The sequence below is a fragment of the Dendrobates tinctorius genome, unplaced genomic scaffold (assembly GCF_039654945.1).
Source record: "Dendrobates tinctorius isolate UK_male_01 unplaced genomic scaffold, ASM3965494v1 ptg000258l, whole genome shotgun sequence".
Lineage (NCBI taxonomy): Eukaryota > Metazoa > Chordata > Amphibia > Anura > Dendrobatidae > Dendrobates > Dendrobates tinctorius.
The window spans coordinates 2,814,092-2,839,642 of record NW_027361925.1 but is presented as its reverse complement, the minus strand read 5'-3'; the positions used below and the strand labels follow the sequence as shown (position 1 = coordinate 2,839,642).

The following is a 25,551-nucleotide window of genomic DNA, read 5'->3' as shown; positions in this document are numbered from 1 at the left end:
TCTCTATGAGGCTCCTGGAAATAGTCAAATGTTGCCCCTAGGAGTCATGCCCCTAGAATAAATAGAGCAGCAGTAGCTTGTGGAACAAAGGTGCCGAGTTCTGCTAATCACTGGGGTCCCAGCTGGTACTGCCATCGATTTATAAGTTATCACCCATCTAATCCATAGGTGGTAACTTCTGTTTATCCGACAATCATTTATTGTTTCTGATAAATGGTCCTAAGCAAAAGTAGAAAAGCCTCATTTACAAATGCAGAAGGGTTCCATCCAGCCTATACAAATCATATAGATGATACTAAAGTATCCAAGTAATAAACAAGACTTTATCAGACAAATCGTATTCATTGTGTCTGAATTATCGGCCTTATAGCTGCAGCTGCCTCCAATGGTGCTGGGTGCTAAGCAGTGATAGGAGCCGCCTCTCCCCTCCACAAAACAACCAGAAGAAAAAAACATTAACCCTTCGCGGAGGTCTTGGGGTCATTTTTTTTTCCTACATACCAAAAAAATGGCCAAAGATAGTAAATTAGATGGACAGAGAACCGATGAGCAAGGTCCTATGTTTAGTAGCAAGTGTTGTGTCATGAACTGTTGCATGCAGATTCTAGGGTTAACACTTACATAATTCTGACATTATTCCCTTCTCCTTTCACTAACAATAAAGCTTTATATTATTCACAAGAAAGTGATGTGGGGGGAGATGGCATCTGGCTGATAACACCCACAATGACTATAGTTTAACCAATGTTTTGCCACTCTGGAGGAAGATCGCCACCCTGTAACATTATTCCACTGGCCATTACTGTAACCATTGGAGAAGGAATGTGTTAAGGGGCTTGGCAACATATACAACAATCCCAACGACACTGCGTGGACCCACATTCTGGTGACAGAAACTGAGAGGAAAAGACACCGGTCTCACAAGGCTCCTCCACAGCACTAAACACCATGGGTAAGTCAGTGTGGGAATGACGTTACCGTTATGGGTATCCCAATAGGATTACAAGACAACCTGGGATTGTTTTATGTTTATTCATGTTATGGAGGGCAAATAATGGGTTAATGCAAAAGAGTTAAAGAAATGGGTCATCCAAATGTAACAAAAGTGCAAATAACTTTTTGACCTGTAGAGTTTCCAGAACATTCTACAGCTAAAGGGAAGAGAATGCTTTATTATTTCCAGTAAGAGCGCTCAGCTCATCACGGATTATTGGGACGGACTCCGCAATCCATCATGTCATCTCCAGAGCAGAAGTGATAGACATGTGAGAGAGTGATTGGTGTTAGTGGTTTGTGTTGCCACATCTTCCAAAGCTGGGTGTCCGGTTGGGACCCGGTAACGCTCTGCCACTATTTACACTAAGTAGGTTTAAACATTAGAGAGTGTAGTTACTGTCCCAATGGGGTACATCTTGTCGTGGTGGGACAGCTTAATGCTTTTTTTGATCAGAAAACAGTGTTTACTAAATACCCTCTGTTAATTATTTAATGCATTGCTTTTTCACTTATTTATTTTCATTAGGGTGTATGCACACATTGTCTTTTCTTTGGTTTTGCTTGTTTCCATAGATGCTGCAACTATGGCATCACATTGTTCTCACAATCTCTTCTACCTCAGAGAAGTAATAATGTATCCTTCCTGAGGATGGATGAAATATCTCCGAGCAGCGGATCACTTCATCCATTATTGCCATTACTGGTGCTGTTGACATATTTGCATTATTTCACTATACAGTACGTGCAATGTGGAAAGTTATGGAGCACAATTTGTAGCGACATTGTAATCTGTTCATTCACTACCATATTAACGAATGCCATAAGCTCTCTCATTGTTCTGTAAAAGCCTTATCGGAAAATCTTATGTAAAGGGAGGCAGACAGGTAAACCATAATACATATTTAAGGGAAACTGTCAGCGAAAAACAAACAAAAAGCCCCAATGTTTACCTGCTGCCATACTGATAATCTGCGGGTAATACTGATATCACCATGTACGTCTGCAGGTAGAACATGAAGTTATGTCTCCCTGCGGCAGCTCTGGGGCTGGGAACAGTCCGCACACAACAGAACATGAACCAACCTATACTTTTTCTCCCCTAATGCAGTGCTACCTCTCCGTCACTGCTACTTTCTCTCCCCTAATGCAAGCGCTACCTCTCCGTCACTGCTACTTTCTCTCCCCTAATGCAAGCGCTACCTCTCCGTCACTGCTACTTTCTCTCCCCTAATGCAAGCACTACCTCTCCGTCACTGCTACTTTCTCTCCCCTAATGCAAGCGCTACCTCTCCGTCACTGCTACTTTCTCTCCCCTAATGCAAGCGCTACCTCTCCGTCACTGCTACTTTCTCTCCCCCAATGCAGCGCTACCTCTCCGTCACTGCTACTTTCTCTCCCCTAATGCAAGCGCTACCTCTCCGTCACTGCTTTGGTCTTTTTTTACAAGCTTCAGCGGTGACTACCGCAGACCAGCTGCTGTGCTCAGCGGGCCTGCTGATACTGACAGCACAAGCTGCTGACCCTCGGGAGTAGGGGTCAGTTTCTTATTTTTTACATCTGCAATCTTATAAGGATTTACTTTATCTCCTCTAGAGGCTTTGCTCCATTAAAGGTAACCGCTTTACAGTGAGAGCCACTTGCTCTGAGAACAGCGGCTGCAGCACAAGAAACGTAGGATCCTATGAGACTAAATGAACAATGAACCGTATAATGATTGGGGTTCTAAGTTTGTCATGGCAAGAGCTGATGCTTGTAGGGTACCTAAAGGGGCACATGGAAAAGGGTTGTAAAGATGCTAGTACCCCATTAAGGTTGCGTGCACACGTTGCGTTTTTCATTGCAGATTTGTCACAAGACCTGATGGGTTTCCGAATGGGAACGTCATGTCCAAAGCACTGCAGTCAGTCACTAAGCTCTGGCAGCATAGACCGTGCAAGCAACTGAGCATAGTGATTGCCTGCAGTGCTGGTGAAATGATGTTACCACTGCGGTCTGTCGATAAAGCTAAAGCAGTGAAGAGCCAGAGGTATTTTCACCCTGTGGGAGTCTATAAAATAAATAGTGATTTCTGGAAAATCCTAAAGTAAAGCTCAGATCACAGCACTTCAATTATGAAGGATTGTGAGATTCTCCAAAAGCAGATTCTTCATAGTGGTCACAATCAGTAGAGATTGTGTGTGGGGTAGTCACTGTCCTGTCACTGTCAGAGCTGGGAGGATGCCGTCTGGTGCTCACAGCATATTACTGATTATGCCCTGTATACATAGCACCATCACACTCCATAGCGCTTTACAGACATCAGCATCACTGGCCCCAATGGAGCTTATCTTCTAAATTGCCTAGAATTAGTTTGCGGAGAATCTGATTTGTCCGCTACTTTCGGGTTATAGCGTCACAATAGTAAACCTGCATATTCTGTGTAGAGCCATAGTATCATGTAGCAATGTATCTGAGTATATCTGCTGCATCCTATGGAAATATGGAAGTGTCCCTCCTGCTTCACTGTCCTATACAATGTGGCATGTTTACCAACACCACGGCACAGTGGTCTCTGTGTTCCCGTGAGTGGTCGGAGTAACGTAAGGTTGTCGGTGTCAGACCACGCCAGGCGCCCCTCACCACAGTCCCTTGTCTCCACTACAGAGGTTGATTGTCTATTCTGATGGCCGGTGGGAGCGTTGTGTATTGTGTAGAGGTTATGAATACATTTTCTGTAGACTAATTCTGTATGTTGTGAGAAGAAACAAAAGCATCACAGTCTTGTTACATAACTCAAATACATCAGCTTTTTTGGCACCAATAATACAAATATTCTAGATAAAAATCCAGAGAGAGTGGACTCCGCTCCGTTGTTTATTTAGAGTTCTGTGAACAATGGACGTGTTGATTTAGGGGTCAGCGGTGGATGGTGACATCACATCTGCAGATCGTGACAATTCAGACTCCATACAGAGAAATATCTGGAGAAGAGATTATCACTTTTAACTTCCTTCTTCTCTCTGCTTATACCTGTCCAGATGAAAGTTTAGCTGAACTTTTAGGTCATACTCTCCTGTCACAAAGAGCTCACTTATGGATTCTCTTATTATGCAATTGGTCCAAAAGTGTTAATGAAATCGATTTGCAAAATTAATTTTAATTTAGAAATATCATCACCTAAAGGGGTTTTCTGATAAGACAAAGGATACTCGCTGAATGGAAGAAGACGGCAGAACTTGGCAGCCATGAAGCAACACTGGAGATTATAGATTTTTTTTCTCAGGTCTCTTCATCAGGATCAGTGCCTTGTGGAGATACCGAAGTCATCTGGAAAGTGGCTATTTGTTCCGATCTTCACAGTCAGCCTCGAAAAGGTGTCAACCCCCAAAGAAACACAATATGAGATCAGTAGGCATCCGAGACCAAGAGCCACCACCGGACTGGTGCTGGTGCAGGTTTCAGCTGATCGGTGGTGGCTCTTGGTCTCGGATGCCCACTGATCTCATTGATCCCACTGATCTATCAATATGTCAGCCCGGACAACCCATTTAACCTCTGTCTCCTTGAAGATTTAACATCAGCATTAATGCTGTCCTTCACAAGTACAAGATAGGATGTAAGGGGTGCTGGTTGCTGATGTACCCCTTTAAGTATACGGATACAGCAGCTCCTGGTGGTAGAACCGTCCCCCATTCAGGGATGAAGAAAAATATTCAAACTTGTGTTTCTTTGGAGGTTGACACCTTTTCACGGCTGACTGTGAAGATGGGACCAAATAGCCGCTTTCCAGACGACTCCGGCATCTCCACAAGGCGCTGATCCTGATGGAGAGACCTGAGAAGTGTCCACAGCGGCTGTTCCCATCTTTTCAGGTGGCCATTAGAAGGTTTCAGCCACAGAGGAAGCGCAATTTTGAATATTTTTCTATCGGTGAACACGATACAGAGATAGATTTTTCCCGGGATGACCATAGGAAGGCATGGGTCAGTCTACAGGATACCGACACGCATCACTTGGACAAATGGCTGGAGATTAACCACAAATAAGTATAGTCTAGATAGAATATGGGCATAAAGTGACCAGTGGTCTGGAATTACATTTATAAAAGGTGAATTCTGCACAGCCTGCCTCCAGCGGGGACGTCTCATTGGATATGACCAGTGCAGTCAGGTGACAAGAAATGATACGGCAGGAGCCTAGCAGGACTAGTCACGGGGCTACAGAGGTGCAAGGGAAAGCCAAAGCGGCACAAAGTGCTACAGACGTATCTGCAATTTTTGGAGAAATTGCTATGGAAATGTTCTTAAAAATGCAACTCTGTTTCAATATATATAATGTCAGAGTTTTATATTTCAATCTACAACCTAATGTGTTTATCCAAGGGAAGGAGAAGGCACAGGACACAGTGAAAAAAATGTCTGCGGTCCCACTAGTGAATCACATCCAATGCGAAATGCTGATGACCCTCGGCTTCAGACAGTTTACCGAAAATCACTTAAAATGTTTATTAATTCAGGAAAATATTTAATATCAGTAGAAAATGAACACTGGAGGAATACCAGAAGAAAAGATGAGCCACAGAAATCATAAAGATCTAGATGTGAAGCAGAATAGCAGACAGATCATAGTTGTAAAGTTTAAAGAAAACACAAATCCATCAAGCTCAGCCTACAACGTATCATGGGGCAGATACGGACAGCCCTATAGTAGGGGAAAAGTTCCTTTCCCGATGCCACATGCATCAACACAGATTCCAGTGCCCATAACTGCAATATTCATCAAGGAAAGTATCCAGCCCTCCTTGTAACTTAGTAGTGAATCACCCCTTACTGTACAACTTCATGTGGCAGAGTTCCATAATCTCACTGTTCTTACCGTAAAGAATCCATAGTATCACTACTCTTACAGTAAAGAATCCATAGTCTCACTGTTCTTAAAGCAAAAAATCCATAGTCTCCCTGCTCTTACAGTAAATAATCCATAGTCTCACTGGTCTTACAGTAAAAAATCAATAATATCACTGCTCTTACAGTAAAGAATCCATAGTCTCACTGCTCTTACAGTAAAGAATCAATAAAATCACTGCTCTTACAGTAAAGAATCCATAATATCGTTGCTCTTACAGTAAAGAATACATAGTCTCACTGCTCTTACAGTAACGAATCCGTAATATCACTGCTCTTACTGTAAAGAATCCATAGTCTCACTGCTCTTACAGTAAAAAATCTATATCACTGTTCTTACAGTAAATAATCCATAGTCTCACTACTCTTACAGTAAAGAATCCATAGTCTCACTGCACTTACAGTAAAGAATCTGCGTCTGTGGTTATGGTTAAACCTTCTTTCCTCTAGACGTACAGGATGCCCCCTTGTCCCAGTTGCAGGCCTAGTTGTGGAAAGCTCATTATAGAAATCTCTGTTCTGCACCATCATATACTGTATTTGTAAATGGTATTAAGATCGCCCCTCAGCCTTCATTTTTCCAAACGGAATAATACGTTTAATAACATGTCTTGGTATTACAGTCACCCATTCCTTAATCACCCCTGTCACTCTTCTCTGCACTTGCTGTAGTTCATCGCTGTCCTTCTTATACACCAGAACGCTGAACTGTCCCCAGTATATAAGTGTGGACGAACTAGTGGCTTGTAAAGAGGAAAGCTATGTACTAGTCATGAGCATCTATGCCTCTTTTACTGCTTCCTATTGTTCTATTGGCCTTTGCAGCAGCTGCCTGACACTGACCACTAAAGGCGAGTTTAGTTTTTACCAATACCTTTTCATATAGATTTTTTTTTGTTTAAGTTGAGAGAAGCAATTGTCATTTTTTCTTTCTCTAATTGCACCCCACCTGATTGTCAATCACACCCTGCACTTATTCCCATGCAGCTCAGCCTCCTGGTCTCTTCTCTCCAGCCTCCATCAATCTCATCATGCATCAGTACAGTATCAGATGATCAGCTGGAGCCTGTACCTTCTCTGCTTCCTGTGATCATCTCTCCTATATATTCTGTTACATGAGTAGCTTATAGACACACAGTCAGGGAGGCTGAACTGTGAGCCGCACTTTACAATCATCATCAGTATCATTGATATCAGCTTCCATCTTCCTCGCTGTGGAGAACATCAGTGGTACATTATATACAATTGCAGCATACAGAACAGATGACTGAGCGAGGGACCCCTGCACTAGAGATGAGTGGATGTGTCAAGATGCAAATTCACCAAATTGTATGGATTTTCATTGGAAATTCAATTTGCAGCCAAGTTATTTGAATTGAATGTCCCTTATTATGCTTGGAGGTTTATCAGACCCCAGAGCATAATAAGCGTAATAAGTAAAAAAAAAAAATCACAAAAATCCTACTGACCTGAACCATCATTTGTGTGGTTCCTCTTCTGCTCACTGTCCACCGTACGCTCCTCAGAGCTGTCTCTTCTTTGTCCCATTGTGAGCCGCCACTTTCGGCTTGTTCACTCTAGGCCAGCATTTCCAGACGCGATCCCAAGCCTAAGAGATCACTGTGTGTCATCCGATGTCACGGACATGCGACACGTAATGACCTGTGAGGCCTGGTTGTGGCTGGAAGTCATGGTTGTGAGTGTGTAACAATGAGCAGGTGTTGGGTATGTCACCACGGAACAGACGGACCAACAGTTAAAGGGAATCTGTCACCCCTTTTTTGAGATATCCTATAATGATATCATTCAATTGTGTGTCACATAAGGATCCTCTTAGTACTTCTGCTTCCCCCTGACCCCGCACCTTTCATGCATAAATACCTTTTTTATATCGGTTCAGATGTATGTAAACTGCCACGGTCTGGTCCGATGGGCGGGGCTTATTCAACTGCTCCCCCCCTCCCTGTCTTGCTCTACACATTTCTTCTTGGGAGGGGGGGAGCAGTTGAATAAGCCCCGCCCATCGGACCAGACCGTGGCAGTTTACATACATCTGAACCGATATAAAAAAGGTATTTATGCATGAAAGGTGCGGGGTCAGGGGGAAGCAAAAGTACTAAGAGAATCCTTATGTGACACACAATTGAATGATATCATTATATGATATCTCAAAAAAGGGGTGACAGATTCCCTTTAAAGGGTTTATTTACAGGGATGTAAACTGGCAATATAACAGTGCTAGTATTATACTGTGTTCCAAATTATTATGCAAATTATATTTTTCTCTGATTTTCCTAAATAGTCGGTACAAATGACAGTCAGTCTAATAAAAGTCATCACTGGTTAGAGTATACATCAAATTTTATTGAAGAAACCTCCCAATAATAACAGTATAATCTCCAAAGTGAATAAAAACTCAAATTTCACTGTTCCAAATTATTATGCACAGTAGAATTTCTAAACGTTTGATCTGTTTTAAACAACTGAAAATGCTCATTTGTGGAATTTGCAGCATTAGGAGGTCACATTCACTGAACAAAAAAGCTATTTAACTCCAAAACATCCTAACAGGCCAAGTTACATGTTAACATAGGAACCCTTCTGCGACATCACCTTCACAATTCTTGCATCCATTGAAATTGTGAGTTTTTGGAGAGTTTCTGCTTGTATTTCTTTGCATGAAGTCAGAATAGCCTCCCAGAGTTGCTGTCTTGATGTGAACTGCCTCCCTCCCTCATAGATCTTTCGCTTGATGATACTCCAAAGGTTCTCTATAGGGTTGAGGTCAGGGGAAGATGGTGGACAAACCATGAGTTTATCTCCTTTTATGCCCATAGCAGTCAATGACTCAGAGGTATTCTTTGCAGCATGAGATGGTGCATTGTCATGCATGAATATGATTTTGCTCCTGAAGGCACATTTCTGCTTTTTATACCATGGAAGACAGCTGTCAGTCAGAAACTCTAGATACTTTGCAGAGGTCATTTTCACACCTTCAGGAACCTTAAAGAGCCCTACCAGCTGTCTCCCCATGATTCCGTCCCAAAACATGACTCCTCCACCTCCTTGCTGACGTCGCAGCCTTGTTGGGACATAGTGGCCATCCACCAACCATCCACTACTCCATCCATCTGGACCATCCAGGGTTGCTCGACACTCATCAGTAAACAAGACTGTTTGAAAATTAGTCTTCATGTATGTCTGAGCCCACTGCAACCATTTCTGCTTGTGAACACTGTTTAGGAGTGGCCGAATAGTAGGTTTATACACCACAGCAAGCCTTTGAAGGATCCTACACCTTGAGGTTCGAGGGACTCCAGAGGCACCAGCAGCTTTAAATATCTGTTTGCTGGTTTGTAATGGCTTTTTAGCAGCTGCTCTCTTAATCCGATGAACTTGCCTGGCAGAAACCTTCCTCATTCTGCCTTTATCAGCACAAACATGTCTGTGCTCAGAATCAACCACAAATCTCTTAACAGTACGATGAGCACGTTTAAGTTTTTGGGAAATATCTAATGTTTTCATCTCATGACCAAGGCATTGCACTATTTGATGCTTTTCAGCAGCAGAGAGATCCGTTTTCTTTCCTAAATTCCTTGAAACCTGTGCCCTGCTTAATAATGTGGAACATCATTCTTAAGTAGTTTTCCTTTAATTGGGCTCACCTGGTAAACTAATTATCACAGGCATTTGAGATTGATTTCAGTGATCCAAAGAGCCCTGATACACAATAGCATCTATGAGTTTATTTGAAAAACAAAAAATTACATCTTTATGACACTTAAATCCAATTTGCATAATAATTTGGAACGCAGTGTAGAACAGTGAAACAGGTGATAACCTGTTTCACTGTTCTAATACTCGCACTGTATAGCCAAACGATATGAACAATCATAAATGGTATCTCTTGGAAAGAACTTATCAGTCTGAAGGGGACTTGCTTGCAGGGTCGAACTTCTCCCACGTTGGCGCCAAACAACAGCGGCACTTGTCGTCTCCAGTCTCTGTGAACTCTGTGGTCTTTAATAATCCCCAGCCGGGGTCTCAGGGGTTACTGTGGGAGCCAGAGGGGGGTACGAGGCAAACGGGGTCCCCCTGCTCAGAGTCCTTCGCTCCAACACTACAGTTAAGTCTCTCCACAGGAATCAGGGGCTCTGCATTAGCACTGCAGGCACCGGGGCTTCGCACGCGAGTCACTGTCTCTGCACGGGCTGCTGTCTCTGCACGGGCCACTATCTCTGCACGGGCAGCTGTCTCTGCACGGGGGTCAGGATGCACCTCTACTGTCACTGCAGACTCCGGTTCCACGTAGTCACGTTAGTCTTTCTGTGCAGTCCCCCGGTATTTGCCCTCTAAACGGGAGTTCTCTTTTCTCTCCCGAGAGCAGCTGCGTCCTGACCTGACCGCTGCCCAAGCTGCTCTGAGGTCTGCGTGCGTACTTTCCCCGCTCTGTGCCCAGCTTCCTTCCTGTGCAGCACCACTTCCTCCTCCCCACTGATACTGACAGGCCCATGATGCAGTCGGTCCAGGTCCAACAGTCTTCCCCCTGGCAAACCTACTGTGCAGCTGTATGGTTCCGGGCATGGAGCAGAGAAGGTAAACCCCTTCTTGTCCTTCTTATACTTCTCCCCCTTACAAGTGAACAGGCTGGAGTTATGACAGCAGAAAGAAGAGGCCTTGAGAATTTATGCCCTCCATTCTCTTCTCAGGGGCAGATTTTAGCTACTCAATCTAGGGGAGGACTTCCAGCAACAACCAGGCCTCACAGATCACTGCGCTTCGCACGTCATGATGTCAAGTCCTCGAGCCAACAGGCCGGGAAATGTGTCTGTGAGAGGGGGAAAGAAGAGGCTGTGCATATAACATAAAGCCATATAAGTTCCAGAGGTAAACCATGAGACCAAGCTGATGAGAAGTATACTGTGAATTTCCAGATAAAAAGGGACAACAACATAAATTAGGTAGTACTAGGTGAATCATTGTAATGGGCTGGGTGGTGGAACCACTGTACTGTAGCCCAAGAAAGACCAGGAGGGGCGTGACTAGGAGCCTCTCCCAATCTGATCACGGATACGCAGCAGCGTACAATATCGAGATCCAAGGAGTGACAAGGGAGGTGATCCAGGTGCTACTCCACAACTGACCTTGGGTAGATGGCAGCTGACCCCTTAAGAACGGGTAGCTGGGGTGGCCCGAGGGAATGTCCAATAGATGCAAGCAGGTGGAGTAAGAAGATCGGTACCACAGATGCAGACAGGACCGGCTGATGGAGAGATGAACATTAGCAAGTGCAACTGGACCAGGTGATGTAGAGGTGATCACTGGCAGGTGTAGCGAGATGATGTAGAGATGAGCACTGGTGGATGCAACAGGAACGGCTGACATAGAGATGAGCTCTGGCAGGTGCAACAGATTCAGCTGACATAGAGATGAGCACTGGCAGATGCAGCGGGACCAGCTGTCACAGAGATGAGTACTGGCAGGTGCAGTGGGACCAGCTGATGTGGCCATGAGCTCTGACAGGTGTAGCGGGACCGACTGATGTAGAGATGAGCTCTGCCAGATGCAGTTGGACCGGCTGACATAGAGGTGAGCACTAGCAGGTGTAATGCGACCGGTTGACATAGAGATAAGCGCTGGCAGGTGTAGCGTACAGAAATGCAAGCACTAGGAACACAACTTACAAGAGTGTTAGGAAGCAATCTCACAACATTGCATAGGCATCTCCATGTTGGAGGAGATGCCTTAAATAGTAAGTGTCCAGCTATTGGCTGGGGTCACTTTTGGGGAATGCCCACTGCCCCTTTAAAAAAAAGGGAGTGTCCAGTAGATGCAAGCAGGTGGAGTAAGAAGACAGGTACCATGGATGCAGACAGAATCGGCTGACATAGAGATGAACACTGGCAGGTGCAGCTGGACCATCTGTCATAGAGATGAGCTCTGGCAGGTGCAGCGGGGCTGGCGTATGTAGAGATGAGCACTAGATGGTGCAGCGGGTCTGGCTGACGAACAGATGAGCTCTGGCAGGTGCAGCGGGACTGTCTGTCGTAGCAATGAGCACTGGCAGGTGCAGCGGGACTGACTGATGTAGAGATGGGTTCTGGCAGGTGCAGCCAGACTGGCTGATGTAGAGATGGGCACTGGCAGGTGCAGCGGGACTGTCTGTAGTAGCAATGAGCACTGGCAGGTGCAGCGGGACTGACTGATGTAGAGATGGGTTCTGGCAGGTGCAGCGGGACTGGCTGATGTAGAGATGGGCACTGGCAGGTGCAGCGGGACTGGCTGATGTAGAGATGGGCACTGGCAGGTGCAACTGGAGAATAGTAAGTGTCCTCCAGCTATTGCCTGGGGACACTTCGGGGAAAGCGCGCAGCCCCTTTAAGAAGAGGGAATTGTGCACGCACCTGCCTTAAGCACAATGCCTGGGCACCCCAGGCAGCTGCAAACCTGGAAGGAGGAGATGGAGCAGCACAGGGGCCATGACGGTGAGTGTGATGGGGTCTCTGCAGGGGGAGAGGGACCGCACGCAGAGACATTGACACTACAATCATATATATTAGAGGACTAATGACAGGAGGAATTTTAAAAAATAGTGTACTGTGTGGCCCCTGTCGCTGTGGCTCATACTCCTTGTAGTGCTCTTACCACAACTGTAAAATCATTAGTTTAATGCAAGCAAACAGGTTGTAATGGAAGCTGATCATTGCCAAAATGTTACTGAGGCCCCACCATCAACCATTCAGTTATGACCGAACTCTGGTGTAAAATGTTGCAAAATGTTTGCGTAACTCAAAATTGTGCCAAAATTTAGCATTCCTACTACAGTCCCAGACAACTCAGCCAATTTTTTTTATGTCAGCTGAGCTATGATGGGACATGACCAATCCCACCCAGCAAATTCATCAAAATTTAACCCACAACAAAAGTATTGCAAATAACAGCAGATTTGTATGCAAGCCCCTAGCTGGAGAAAGATTTCTGGTGGAGGCACACGGCATATATGTCTAATCATTGAGAGGCACGGTATTAGTCTTATCTGTAGAAAGAACCAAACATGTACATGCAAATAGCAGGTTGTTCCTGCATCCATTTGTTGTGCAGAGAAGCATATAAAGCTCATTCAATGACAAGTCCAGCAATACCTGTACATGGGCAGTGCGTTACTCTGTTACTGAGAAATCAGCATTTCAATCGGTATACAAATGAGGCTGTAATGCTTTCAGCTTTTGGAAGATCTTCCCAAGTCTCTGTCACTCCAGCTCTATTTGCTGACTTCTCCAGCTTGACTGATAGTCTTTGTGCTATGTGATTTGAAGCCAAGAAGCCATCAGTCAAGCAGACGGAGGTGGCTCTGGGTGGAGAAGACATAGGAGTGACAAAGGCTTGGGAACAGTTTCCATGTGCTGAAAGCACCTCAACCTCATTGGCATACCCATTGAGATGTTGATTTCTCAATAATGGCATACTAGACTGTTTAGGTAAAAGTATTGTTGGACTTGTCTTTGAAAAAGCTATATGCACATAGAAATAGATTGGTGGGTGAAATCCTGCTGACAGGTTCCCTTTAAAGCAAACCTATCAGCAGGATGTTGCTCAGTAAACTACAGCCACTATCAGGTTGGCACTGTTAGGCCGGGATCACACACACCGAGATACGGCCAAGTCTCGCAGGTTAAAGCCAAGCTCTGGCGCCGGCACTCCGGAGCGAAGCATGCAGGAGCATAGCAATACATGGAGCTGCATGCTCCGCTCCAGAGTGCCGGTGCCAGAGCTTGGTTTTAACCTGCGAGACTCGGCCGTATCTCGCTGTAGTGTGACTCCAGTCTTATACTGACTAAAATGGTATGCTTTCCACCAGTCTTTCACACTGCTTCTGGCATGCGGCCTGCGGTGACTTTTCATGCAGCCCGCAGGTAGTTCCCCGGAGTCCGCAATGATCGGGCGCCAGCCGTATCCTGCCAGCTGCTGGCCCTTTATCCTCCAAGTGCACATTACGCAGTGTTCATTACAGAACGCTGCCTGTACATGAATGATGACTTCATCAGGGTGGGCAGGGTTAGCATCCAATACGCTCCCGTACTCCTGTTCCGGAAGAGGAGCTGCTGCAAGAGAGTCCAGAGCGATCTCTGTGCCGACAGCTCTGTGTCTGTGTGCTGGTGGTTTCTGTGCCCGCAGCTTTGTGCCTTTCTGCTGGTGATCTGTGCCCCTCAGCTATGTGCACCCTGTGATCTCTGTGCCCCCCAGCTATGTGCCCCAATATGATCTCTGTGCCCCCCAACTATATGCCCCCCTGTGATCTCTGTGCCCCCAGCTATGTGCCACCTGTGATCTCTCTGCCCTCCCAGCTATATTCCCCCTGTGATCTCTGTACCCCCCCAGTTATGTGCCCCCATCTGATCTCTGTGCCCCCCTGTGATCTCTGTGGCCTCAGCTATGTGCCCCCCGTTGTCTCTGAGCCCCATAGCTATATGTCTCCCTGTGATTCCTGTGCCCCTCAGATATGTGCGCCCTGTGATTTTTGTGCCCCCAGCTATGTGCCCCTATGATCTCTGTTCCCCCTGTGATCTCTATGCCCCCAGCTATATGCCCCCCGTGATTTCTGTGCCCTCCAGCTATATGCCCCCCGTGATTTCTGTGTCGTTCAGTTATATGCCCCCCTGTGATCTCTGTGCCCCCCAGTTATGTGCACCCCTGTGAACTCTGTGGCTCCCAGCTTTGTGCCCCCTGTGATCTATGTGCTCCCCCCAGCTTTGTGCCCCAATATGATCTCTGTGCCCCCCAACTTTATGCCCCCCTGTGATCTCTGTGCCCCCAGCTATGTGCCACCTGTGATATCTCTGCCCTCCCAGCTATTTGCCCCCTGTGATCTCTGTGCCCCCCAGCTATGTGCCCCCATGTGATCTCTGTGCCCCCCTATGATCTCTGTGGCCTCAGCTATGTGCCCCCCTGTGATCTCTGTGCCCCATAGCAATATGTCCACCTGTGATTCCTGTGCCCCTCAGATATGTGCGCCCTGTGATTTTTGTGCCCCCCAGCTATGTGCCCCTATGATCTCTGTTCCCCCTGTGATCTCTCTGCCCCTGCTATATGCCCCCCTGTGATTTCTGTGCTGTTCAGTTATATTCCCCCTGTGATCTCTGTGCCCCCCAGTGAGCTCTGTAGCTCCCAGCTTTGTGCCCCCTGTGATCTATGTGCTCCCCTGTGATCTCTGTGCCCCCGCAGCTTTGTGCCCCAATATAATCTCTGTTCCCCCCAACTATATGCCCCCTGTGATCTCTGTACCCCCAGCTATGTTCCACCTGTGATCTCTCTGCCCTCCAAGCTATTTGCCCCCTGTGATCTCTGTGCCCCATAGCAATATGTCCATCTGTGATTCCTGTGCCCCTCAGATATGTGCGCCCTGTGATTTTTGTGCCCCCCAGCTATGTGCCCCTATGATCTCTGTTCCCCCTGTGATCTCTCTGCCCCTGCTATATGCCCCCCTGTGATTTCTGTGCTGTTCAGTTATATTCCCCCTGTGATCTCTGTGCCCCCCAGTGAGCTCTGTAGCTCCCAGCTTTGTGCCCCCTGTGATCTATGTGCTCCCCTGTGATCTCTGTGCCCCCGCAGCTTTGTGCCCCAATATAATCTCTGTTCCCCCCAACTATATGCCCCCTGTGATCTCTGTACCCCCAGCTATGTTCCACCTGTGATCTCTCTGCCCTCCAAGCTATTTGCCCCCTGTGATCTCTGTGCCCCCCAGCTATGTGCCCCCATGTGATCTCTGTGCCCCCCCGTAATCTATGTGGCCTCAGCTATGTGCCCCCCTGTGGTCTCTGTGCCCCACCTGTGATTCCTGTGCCCCTCAGATATGTGCGCCCTGTGATTTTTGTGCCCCCCAGCTATGTTCCCCCTGTGATCTCTCTGCCCCCAGCTATATGCCCCCCTGTGATTTCTGTTCCCTCCAGCTATATGCCCCCCTATGATTTCTGTGCTGTTCAGTTATATGCCCCCTGTGATCTGTGCCCCCCAGCTATGTGCACCCCTGTGAACTCTGTGGCTCCCAGCTTTGTGCCCCCTGTGATCTATGTGCTCCCCTGTGATCCCTGTGCCCCCCTGCTATGTAGCCCCCTGTTATATTTGTGCTCCCATGTGATTTCTGTGCCCCCTGTGACCTCTATCCCCTCCAGCTATGTGCCCCCCTGTGATCTTTGTGCCACCCCCCGATGATCTCTGTGTCCTCCTGGTGTTCTATGTGCATCTCCAACGATGCTGTCAGCCCCAGGTTCAACATTGCTGCAGGGGCCAAAGAGGAGTAAAGACAGTGCGAGCATGCACTGGTAAGAGCTCCAGCAGGAGTTGGACACTAAGGCTATGTGCCCACGTAGCGTTTTTTAAACGCTCAGGAAACGGGTTCTCCTTCCCAGAAAACGCGCGTTTTTTTCCATGGTTTTTGCCGCAATTTTTGCGCAAAATAACGCGCGTTTTTTTCCGCACATCTTTTGGACTATAGGAAATAGCCAAAAGCGCGGACCTAAGCGGAAATTAATGAACATAAGCGGTAAAATAACGCATCCATTGGCACAAAAAGGCCAAAATGCCTTTAAGTGAATGGGATGCTTCTTTTAAGCATTTTTGTTGTGGTTTGACCCCAAAAAAAGCATCAAAAACGCTTAAAAAAAACGCTACGTGGGCACACAGCCTAAATGTATTAAGATTAGTTTTGAGAGAGGTGGAGCTGGGGGGCTGCTGCTTTATTCAGAGGCAGTCTGCGTGTATCTGTGTGTGTTTGTATATATTGTGCAGTGGGACAGTGCGTGTATATATTGTGCAGGGCGACAGTGTATGTATGTATATATATTTTTGCAAAGGGGCAGTGTGTATGCATGTTTTACAGAGGAAGAGTGTGTGTGAATATATATATACTGTATACACGTATATATATACATATATATATCTATATATATATATATATATATATATATATATAGGTCGCCCTCCCAGGGCTGTGGGGTACTCGATACGGGGCCGGTGTCAGCGGGATGTGTCACAGCAGCGGTGACCCGGTCCGTGGCCCTGGGCACCCAAATAATGGGGGAATGTAATGGTGGAATGTAGTTAGGTGGATAGTTTGTGATGCCACCTGTGGTGCTCAGCAAGGGAGGTGTTAAGCCGACGCTGCATGCAGATCTGCTGGGACTGATGGTAGGGCGCAGCAGAGATGTAAAAGCTCCCCACAGGTGAAGCTGTAGTCCCAGGGCAGTGTAGATGTGATTGGCACGGGGATGTAGCAGTGCCGGAAAGGTAGGAAGCAGACAAGACAGAGCGGGGTGCAATTTCTGTACCTTTACTTGATAACTGCAGTCCAGGTTCCTGATTACAGATGGTATCGGAGCAGGCTGGCCAGGAAGCAGCTCAGGATTCTCTCTCAGCAGAAGGGCTGTGCAGTCTCCTTCCTAGCGCTTATTTGTGTGAAGTACTCCTAGTACTGAGTTACACTGAAGTTCCTCTCAATTCTCTTCTACTCTCTCTCTCCTCGTATGGCAGACAGTTGTAGCCGCTATTCCTCTCTTGGCTCACTCCGTGCTGTTGTGCCTCTGAGTCTTAGATGGGAGTAGGGCATTTACAGCCTCCTACTCCTCTGGTATCTGTTGTAGGACCGTTAGTATCCATACAACCGTGGAGACCAGGCTCCAGTTCATGCGCTCTCGCTGTGAGGGAGCTCTCCTTCCTTAGCTCAACCTCCAGCTTCTCTCTCCACATCTGCACACTTCACCCTCTGCAGACTAACTAACCACTCCTTCCTCTTGGCCCTCAGAGAGCACTCCTCCCCTTAATCTCGGTTCAGAGTTCCCCCTGCTGGCCTGGAGTGGAACTGTGTTGTATGCATAGGTAAACTGCGAGAGAGACCCTTCACTGCCTCCAAGCCTGGCATTACCCTCCCCTGGAGGAAGGCAAAGCCAGTGTGGCGACCTTACTCCTGGGGGTGCCACATATATATACTAGCTGAAGAGCCCGGCGCTGACCGGGCATAGTAACTAACTGTGGTTAGTTATAGCAAATTATATTTATCCTCCATCCCATAGTCCTGTGCCCATATACCCATCATACATATCCACGATCCCATAGGCCCGTGCCGATATACCCATCATACATATCCTCCATCCCATAGTCCCGTGCCCATATACCCATCATACATATCCGCCATCCCATAGTCCCGTGGTCATATACCCGTCATACATATCCTCCATCCCATAGTCCAGTGCCCATATACCCATCACACATCCTCCATCCCATAGTCAACCATTATGACATCACAATGAGCGGCGGGGCTTGCAACCTATGATGACATCAGCGTCGCCATGGCAACCATTATGACATCATAATGAGGGGCGGGGCTTGATACACAAACACTTTTTCCCATTATGTAGATAGGGACATTATTGTTTGGTGAATTGGAACGCGCGGGGTTAAAATTTCACCTCACAACATAGCATATGACACTTGGGTCCAGACGTGTGACTGTGCCAAATTTTGTGGCTGTAGCTGCGATGGTGCAGATGCCAATCCCGGACATACACACACACACACATACATACATACATACATACACACACTTGAGCTTTATATATTAGATATACTGTATATATATACGTATATATACATACACAGTGGGGGAAAAAAGTATTTAGTCAGCCACCAATTGTGCAAGTTCTCCCATTTAAAAAAATGAGAGAGGCCTGTAATTGACATCTTAGGTAGACCACAACTATGAGAGTAAAAATGAGAAAACAAATCCAGAAAATCACCTTGTCTGATTTGGCAAGATTTATTTTGCAAATTATGGTGGAAAATAAGTAGTTGGTCACCTAAAACATACAAGATTTCTAGCTCTCACAGACCTATAACTTCTTCTTTAAGAGGCTCCTCTGTCCTCCACTCATTACCTGTAGTAATGGCACCTATTTGAACTTGTTATCAGTTTAAAAGACACCTGTCCACAACCTCAAACAGTCACACTCCAAATTCCACTATGGTGAAGACCAAAGAGCTCTCGAAGGACACCAGAAACAAAATTATAGCCGTCCACCAGGCTGGGAAGACTGAATCTGCATAAGGCAAGCAGCTTGGTGTGATGAAATCAACTGTGGGAGCAATAATAAGAAAATGGAAAGACATACAAGACCACTGATAATCTCCCTTGATCTCGGGATCCACGCAAGATCTCATCCCATGGGTTCAAAATGATCCCAAAAAAAACGATGAGCAAAAATCTCAGAACCACACGGGGGGACTTAGTGAATGACCAGCATGGACCTGGGTCCACCATAAAAAAGGCTACCATCAGTAACACACTACGTCGCCAGGGACTGAGATCCTGCATTGCCAGACGTGTCCCCCTGCTTAATCCAGTACATGTCTGGGCCCATTTGAGGTTTGCTAGAGAGCATTTGGATTATCCAGAAGAGTATTGTGAGAATGTCATATGGTGTGATGAAACCAAAGTAGAACTGTTTGGTGGAAACAAAACTTGTCATGTTTGGAGGAAATAGAATGCTGAGTTGCATCCAAAAAACACCATACCTTCGGTGAAGCATGGGGGTGGCAACATCATGCTTTAGGGCTGTTTCTCTGCAAAGGGACCAGGAAGACTGATCCATGTACATGAAAGAATGAATGGGGCCATGTATCATGAGATTTTGAGTGCAAACCTCCTTCCATCAGCAAGGGCATTGAAGATGAAACGTGGATAGGTCTTTCAGCATGATAATGATCCCAAGCACACCGCCAGGGCAACGAAGATGAGGCTTCATAAGAAGCATATGAAGGTCCTGGAGTGACCCAGCCAGTTTCCAGATCTCAACCCCACAGAAAACCTTTGGAGGGATTTGAAAGTCCGTGTTGCCTAGCGACAGGCCCAAAACATCACTGCTTTAGAGGAGATCTGCATGGAGGAATGGGCCAACAAACCACCAACAGTGTATGCCAACCTTCTGAAGACTTACGGAAAACGTTTGACCTCTGTCATTGTCAAGAAGGCATATATAACAAAATATTGAGAAGACCTTTCGTTAATGACCAAATACTTATGCTCCACCATAATTTGCAAAATAAATCTTGCCATTCAGACAAGGTGATTTTCTGGATTTGTTTTCTCATTTTGACTCTCATAGTTGTGATCTACCTATGATGTCAATTACAGGCCTCTCTCATCTTTTTAAGTGGGAGAACTTATGTATATATACAATGTATATATATATATGTATATATACATTGAATAGGGCTGTGTATATTTGCAAAGGGGCAGTGTGTGTGTGTGTGTATTTTGCAGTGGGGCTGTGTGTTTGTTTGAGTGGGTGTATTTTGCAGAGGGGTAGTGTGTGTACATACATTTTATAGAGGGACAGTGTGCGTGAGTGTGTATATACAGTATATATAGTGTGTGAAAATGTTTTACAGAGGGACAGTGTGTGTGTCTGTATATATATATATATATGTTTTGCAGAGGGACTGTGTGTGTGTATTTTGCAGAGGGTTAGTGTGTGTGTGTAAGGCCGAGGTCACACTTGCGAGTGTGATGCGAGAAACTCGCACCAATACTCGACACTGCTGGCAGCACTTGGGACCGGAGTGTGCGGCTGCATGTATTTTCTATGCAGTCGCACACTCCGGTTTGAGTGCTGGCGGCAGTGCCGGGTGTTGATGCGAGAGACTCGGGTGAGTTTCTTGCATCACACTCGCAAGTGTGACCCCAGCCTTAGGGGGAGTATTTTGCAGGTCTTCTGTGATGTGATGTTAAATTGCCATATTGGCACTTTCAAATAAATTACTGGTTTTTGGGTTGCCATTTCACCACTCAGTTTCATCACTGTGATATAACAACAACATCCTATCAATGATAAAAGAAGATGGTCCCAACTCAACAGCTCTTTCTTTATCTTCTTAATACAACACGAATAGTTGAACATGCAAAGCTCTTCCTAAGTTCTAGCTATTGTGGCGTGGCGAAGGGTTGTAGAATGGATGGGTGATATGTGTCTCAGACATGGCTTGTCTCCATAATGTAAGGCATAATAGATATTGATAAATTACTAATGTTTTGCAAGGACCTGTGATGAGGTCACAGTCACGTAACCAGTCAGCTGCTGGGTTCATGGGTGTGGCTATACCCTTGTAATGTAGCCTGCTCCTGAACCAGGCAGTTGTAGGTGGAGAGGACTAGCCTCCTATGTGTGCTGAGACTCCCGGTCTGAGTCTAAAGCAACGGACGTTTGTGTTCTTTTTTGCCTAAGCTAAAGGCTATTTTTGGTGATACGCTGCTTTATGGGTTTATGACGCAAATAAACCTCATGAACTTTGGAAGAACCGGTCTCATGATTGTCTCCCGCTGCACCTGAGCGAGTCACTTCCCTACAATTTTAGACGTGTGGGCAGCGATTCCAGCAGAGACTTGAGACAGTTGCTGCATGTCCTGGGTAAAGTTTTCAGCGAGGCAGCAAGCGCTACCTGGAATAATGGAGGACCTGCTGAAACACTTGGTCCAGGCCCAGGCACAGCAACAGGAGACCAACAGGCTGTTGTTACAGCAGATCCAGCAGAGCCAGCAGGAGCAACGGCAGCAGAGCCAGCAGGAACAACGGCAGCAGATGCAGCTTCTGGCAATCGCCATCCAGGAGGGCAGGATGAGCACCCCAACCCCAGGTCTGGCTGATGACACCCACGTCAGGAAGGCGGTAAGACGCACGTTGCAAAAAATGACCCCTGAGGATGATGTTGAGGCCTTCCTGACGGTGTTTGAGAGGGTGGCTGAGAGGGAAAAACTTCAGCCAGAGCAGTGGGCAGAGGTACTGGCCCCATACCTGACAGGGGAACCCCAGAAGGCGTACTATGACTTGACTGTACAAGACGCCAAGGAATATCCCAAGCTAAAAGTGGAAATTCTCGCACGTTTGGGGGTGACAATGACTATCAGGGCACAGCGAGTTCACCACTGGGCCTATCACCGGGACAAACCGCCGCGCTCCCAAATGTTTGACCTGTTGCACCTGGTCCAGAAATGGCTGCAGCCAGAGTCATCTTCCCCTGCACAGATGGTAGAGCGAGTGGTAATGGATCGGTTTGTGCATTCCCTGCCGAGACCCAGAATGCCGATGAGAGATACCAGGGGATGGAAGGCTCCTTGGGGAAGCAACCTGTTCCGAATTGGGAGTTCCAGCAGGGGGCAGAGTCCCAAAAAGGGGTGGTGTGTCCAAGGTCAAAAGGGGCGGGGTAGGCAGTGCCCAAGGTCCCCACGGGTGATATTATTTGCTGGAAGTGCCACGGGCCAGGACATATAGCTGCCATTGTCCCCAGACCACTGAGCAGATGGACTGCAGCATGGGATGCCGTAGTTCATACTATGCATATCCAGTTTGCAGTGTGAACTCTCCACCTAACGAGGGGCCACAAGCGTGTCCTGTGAAGGTGAACGGTCGAGCAGTAATGGCGCTGCTAGACTCCGGGAGCTTGGTGACTCTTGTATGGGCCACTTTTCCTCTCAGCCTACTCCCGGATAAAAAGGTCGGCGTTCGGTGCATACATGGCGATGCAAAAGACTACCCTATGGCCAGGGTGAACACTGAAACGGCGCATGGCACCGAGTCCCATGAAGTTGGCGTCGTTCGGGACTTGTTGCATCCTATAATTATAGGCCGGGATTTCTGTCTGTTTTGGGATCTGTACGGTAAGGGTTCTGAGATTGCTAGCAAGAGCAGGGAACCAATGAACCCTTATAAGGTATCGCCACCATCAGAGGTAGACCGGTTTCCTTTATGTGTCCTTGTTGGCGATGAGGAGGAAGGGTCCCCTGTATCTGACATTTCAGAGTTAGGGGTGGCTGGTGACAATTTTGGGACTGCTCAACATAGGGACCCAACACTGAGAGAAGCCTTCAACAATGTCACCATCATTAATGGGGTTGCACAAGAGCTGGGAGCGGACACAAGGCTTCCCTATTTTATGATGAGTGGGGAATTGTTATACCGGGTAGCGAAAATAAGGGAGGAGGTGGTAGAGCAGTTAATAGTACCAGGCCCCTATAGACGGAAAGTGTTGGACATGGCCCATTCACACATTTTGGGGGGACACCTGGGGGTGGAAAAAATGCAGGAACGGTTTGTACAGAGGTTCTGTTGGCCTGGGTGTCACTGGGAAATAGCAAACTATTGCAGGTCTTAAGGAAGTCCTTCCTGTGTGGCACCTGATCAGGTTCAGTAGGTGAAGTTTCTACCCATGGAAATCTTCCAGCACACTTTGGTTCCACTTGATTTCATCTGGCCAGCAGATGGCACAGGAGTAGTTCATGGGCACAGAAGTGGTGCATAGGCACAGGAGTTGCGCATGGCCACAGGAGTTGTGCATGGGCACAGGAGTTGTGCATGGACACAGGAGTAGTGCACGTGCCATCTGCAGTAGGAGATGACTGTCATATACACCATGTGGTGGACGTAGCTCAGATCCCAGCACTTTACCTTCTCAGATGCTCCTGTGAATAGTGACAGCATCATGTGAGAAGGTGGAGACAGATCACTCTCTGTGAGCCCATCTGCACCCGCCACACCCCAGTGCAATCACTGGCTGCCAATGCATTGCTACAGCCTCCATGTCTGTTATATCCCTCAGCCTATGAAACACTGACAGTTTAGTTAATACTTTGTGTTCATTGTTGGAGACGCTGGGTGTCTCACCGCCACCAATGTCATAGTGATGATGACCTATCCCGCTGCTGTGACCGGACATCTCCTTTAATGTAAAGAACTGGACATTGTGGTTTAATTTCAGTGTGTAATATTAGAGTGTGATTTCCGCATTAATGTCATTAACCGTCTTGATTGCAGGTTGGCACGCTGGTTGCGTTCGCTGTATGGTCGGAGTCCCAGTTGCTTCAGTCATTGCCACTGTCCTTTGTTTTGCCGGGGTTGCCCTATTTTGCGGATGTGGCCACGAAGCTCTTAGTGGAACTGAAAAACTAATTGAGACCTATTTCTCCAAGAACTACCAGGAGTACGAATATCTAATTCACGTGTGAGTATCTCAATCATTTCCAACAGGGAAGACTTGTTCTTTGCGGACACATATAATGTCTGGGAGCCATCTATCTGCAGGAGGTCCAACTTTTTACAATTATTTTTGGGATTCACATATAACTGTATGAACAGGAATATTCTAATATCCCTGTTCTCTGGTCGGCCTTTAGATTCACATTGCAATGTCTGTGATTTCATGAGATCTCGCCCAAAATACTGCTGCTGTAATGTGCCCACTGGTCATATAGGCTTAGCTTCCATAGTTTCATGATACAAAAAAGACACAAGTTCTTCTAGTTCAACCTATAACCTAAAATGTCCCAGAGGATGGGAGCACCCCATGGGGCAGATGTTATTTGCCCCATATTAGAGGAAATCCCTTCCCAATGCCAAATATGGCAATCAGACTATTCCGCTGGATCAACGTCCCATCCTCTAAACCTCCAATATTGCTTTCTAGGCATCCACGGTATTCTTTTTAGTTTTTCAGTGTCTTTATTGCACATTACAGCAAGTTGTGGCAGACAGTTCCTTAGTTGCTCACCGTTCACTTACAGCAGCATGTAAATGACGCCATTGCCGGGGCTCATGTGCACTGGCTCCTTTCTGAGCCTTCCCGATGCGGGGCCTGCTATCTTAGTCTGGGCTCCATAGGAGAACCTCAATTTCACTGTATACTACAATCCTGCTATATATTGCAGTATATAGTTTAAGCAATAAAAGGATTGCAGGTTCAAATGCCCTTTAAGGCTAAAAGATTAAAATAGAAAAAAATGTATTAAAAACAAAATACTGTATATAAAAATATAAATCACACCCAATTTCTCCCTTCAAAAATAAAGACATTTAGCAATAAGCATATTGGGTATTTTCAAGTCTAAACAAGTTCAAAAATAGAAGGAAATTCAATTGCAAGAATTGTCACTTTTGGTCAGTGCACTTTACTAAAAAAGGTAAAAAGTAATCATAATATCAAGTGTACTACCCCCAAAATGGTATCAGTAAAAATATCATATCAAAGAACAAAAAAAACAATTTAAATAAAAAAACAAGCAGTATAGTAAAAAAACAAATGAAAAAAGTTTCTAAAAAAGATAAAAAAATAAAAGTTTTAATCACCCCCTTTTTTCCCTACAACAAATTAAAAATAATTTAAAAAAAAAAGACATATTTGCTATCGTCACAAGTCCAATCTATCAAAAGGCAAAATTATTTAAACTGTATGATAAACTTTGATACAAATAAAAAAAATCAGACTCCAGAATTTTTGGACACTGTACTTTCCTGAAAAAAAAAAAAAAGGGTAAAACACAATCATTATGTCAAATGTAACCCCAGACGGGTATCATCCGATCAGCGAGCAAAAAAACAATCTCCAGGGAAGAAAAAGTAAAAAAGTTAAGGGTCTCAGAAAATGGTGACATAATCACATTTTTTAAACTGTTAAGTTTGGTATTCCCACTTTTCAATACATATGGTAAAATGAATGTCATTATTCAAAACTACCACTTGTCCTACAGAAAACAAGCCTTCATACAGCTATGTAGACAAGGAAATAAAAATTATGAAACTAGGGGAGAAAAAAGAAAATGAAAGATGAAAAACAAATAATGCGTAATGTAAAAACT

At 46.0% G+C, this 25,551-nt stretch overlaps 1 protein-coding gene across 2 annotated transcripts in view; it reads left to right on the top strand.

Annotated features, from left to right (window-relative positions):
* The first annotated feature begins 820 nt into the window (after positions 1–820).
* The window catches only part of PLP1 (proteolipid protein 1), a 62,331-nt gene continuing 37,600 nt past the window's right edge, over positions 821–25,551 (top strand). Inside the window, exons 1-2 of one of the 2 annotated variants that reach the window (XM_073558778.1) lie at positions 821–952; positions 23,735–23,921. In XM_073558778.1, the coding sequence (XP_073414879.1) occupies positions 949–952; positions 23,735–23,921 (191 nt within the window). In that variant the 5' untranslated portion in view covers positions 821–948. The remainder of the gene's footprint in view (positions 953–23,734; positions 23,922–25,551) is intronic. The other variant, XM_073558779.1, reaches the window with a different exon arrangement.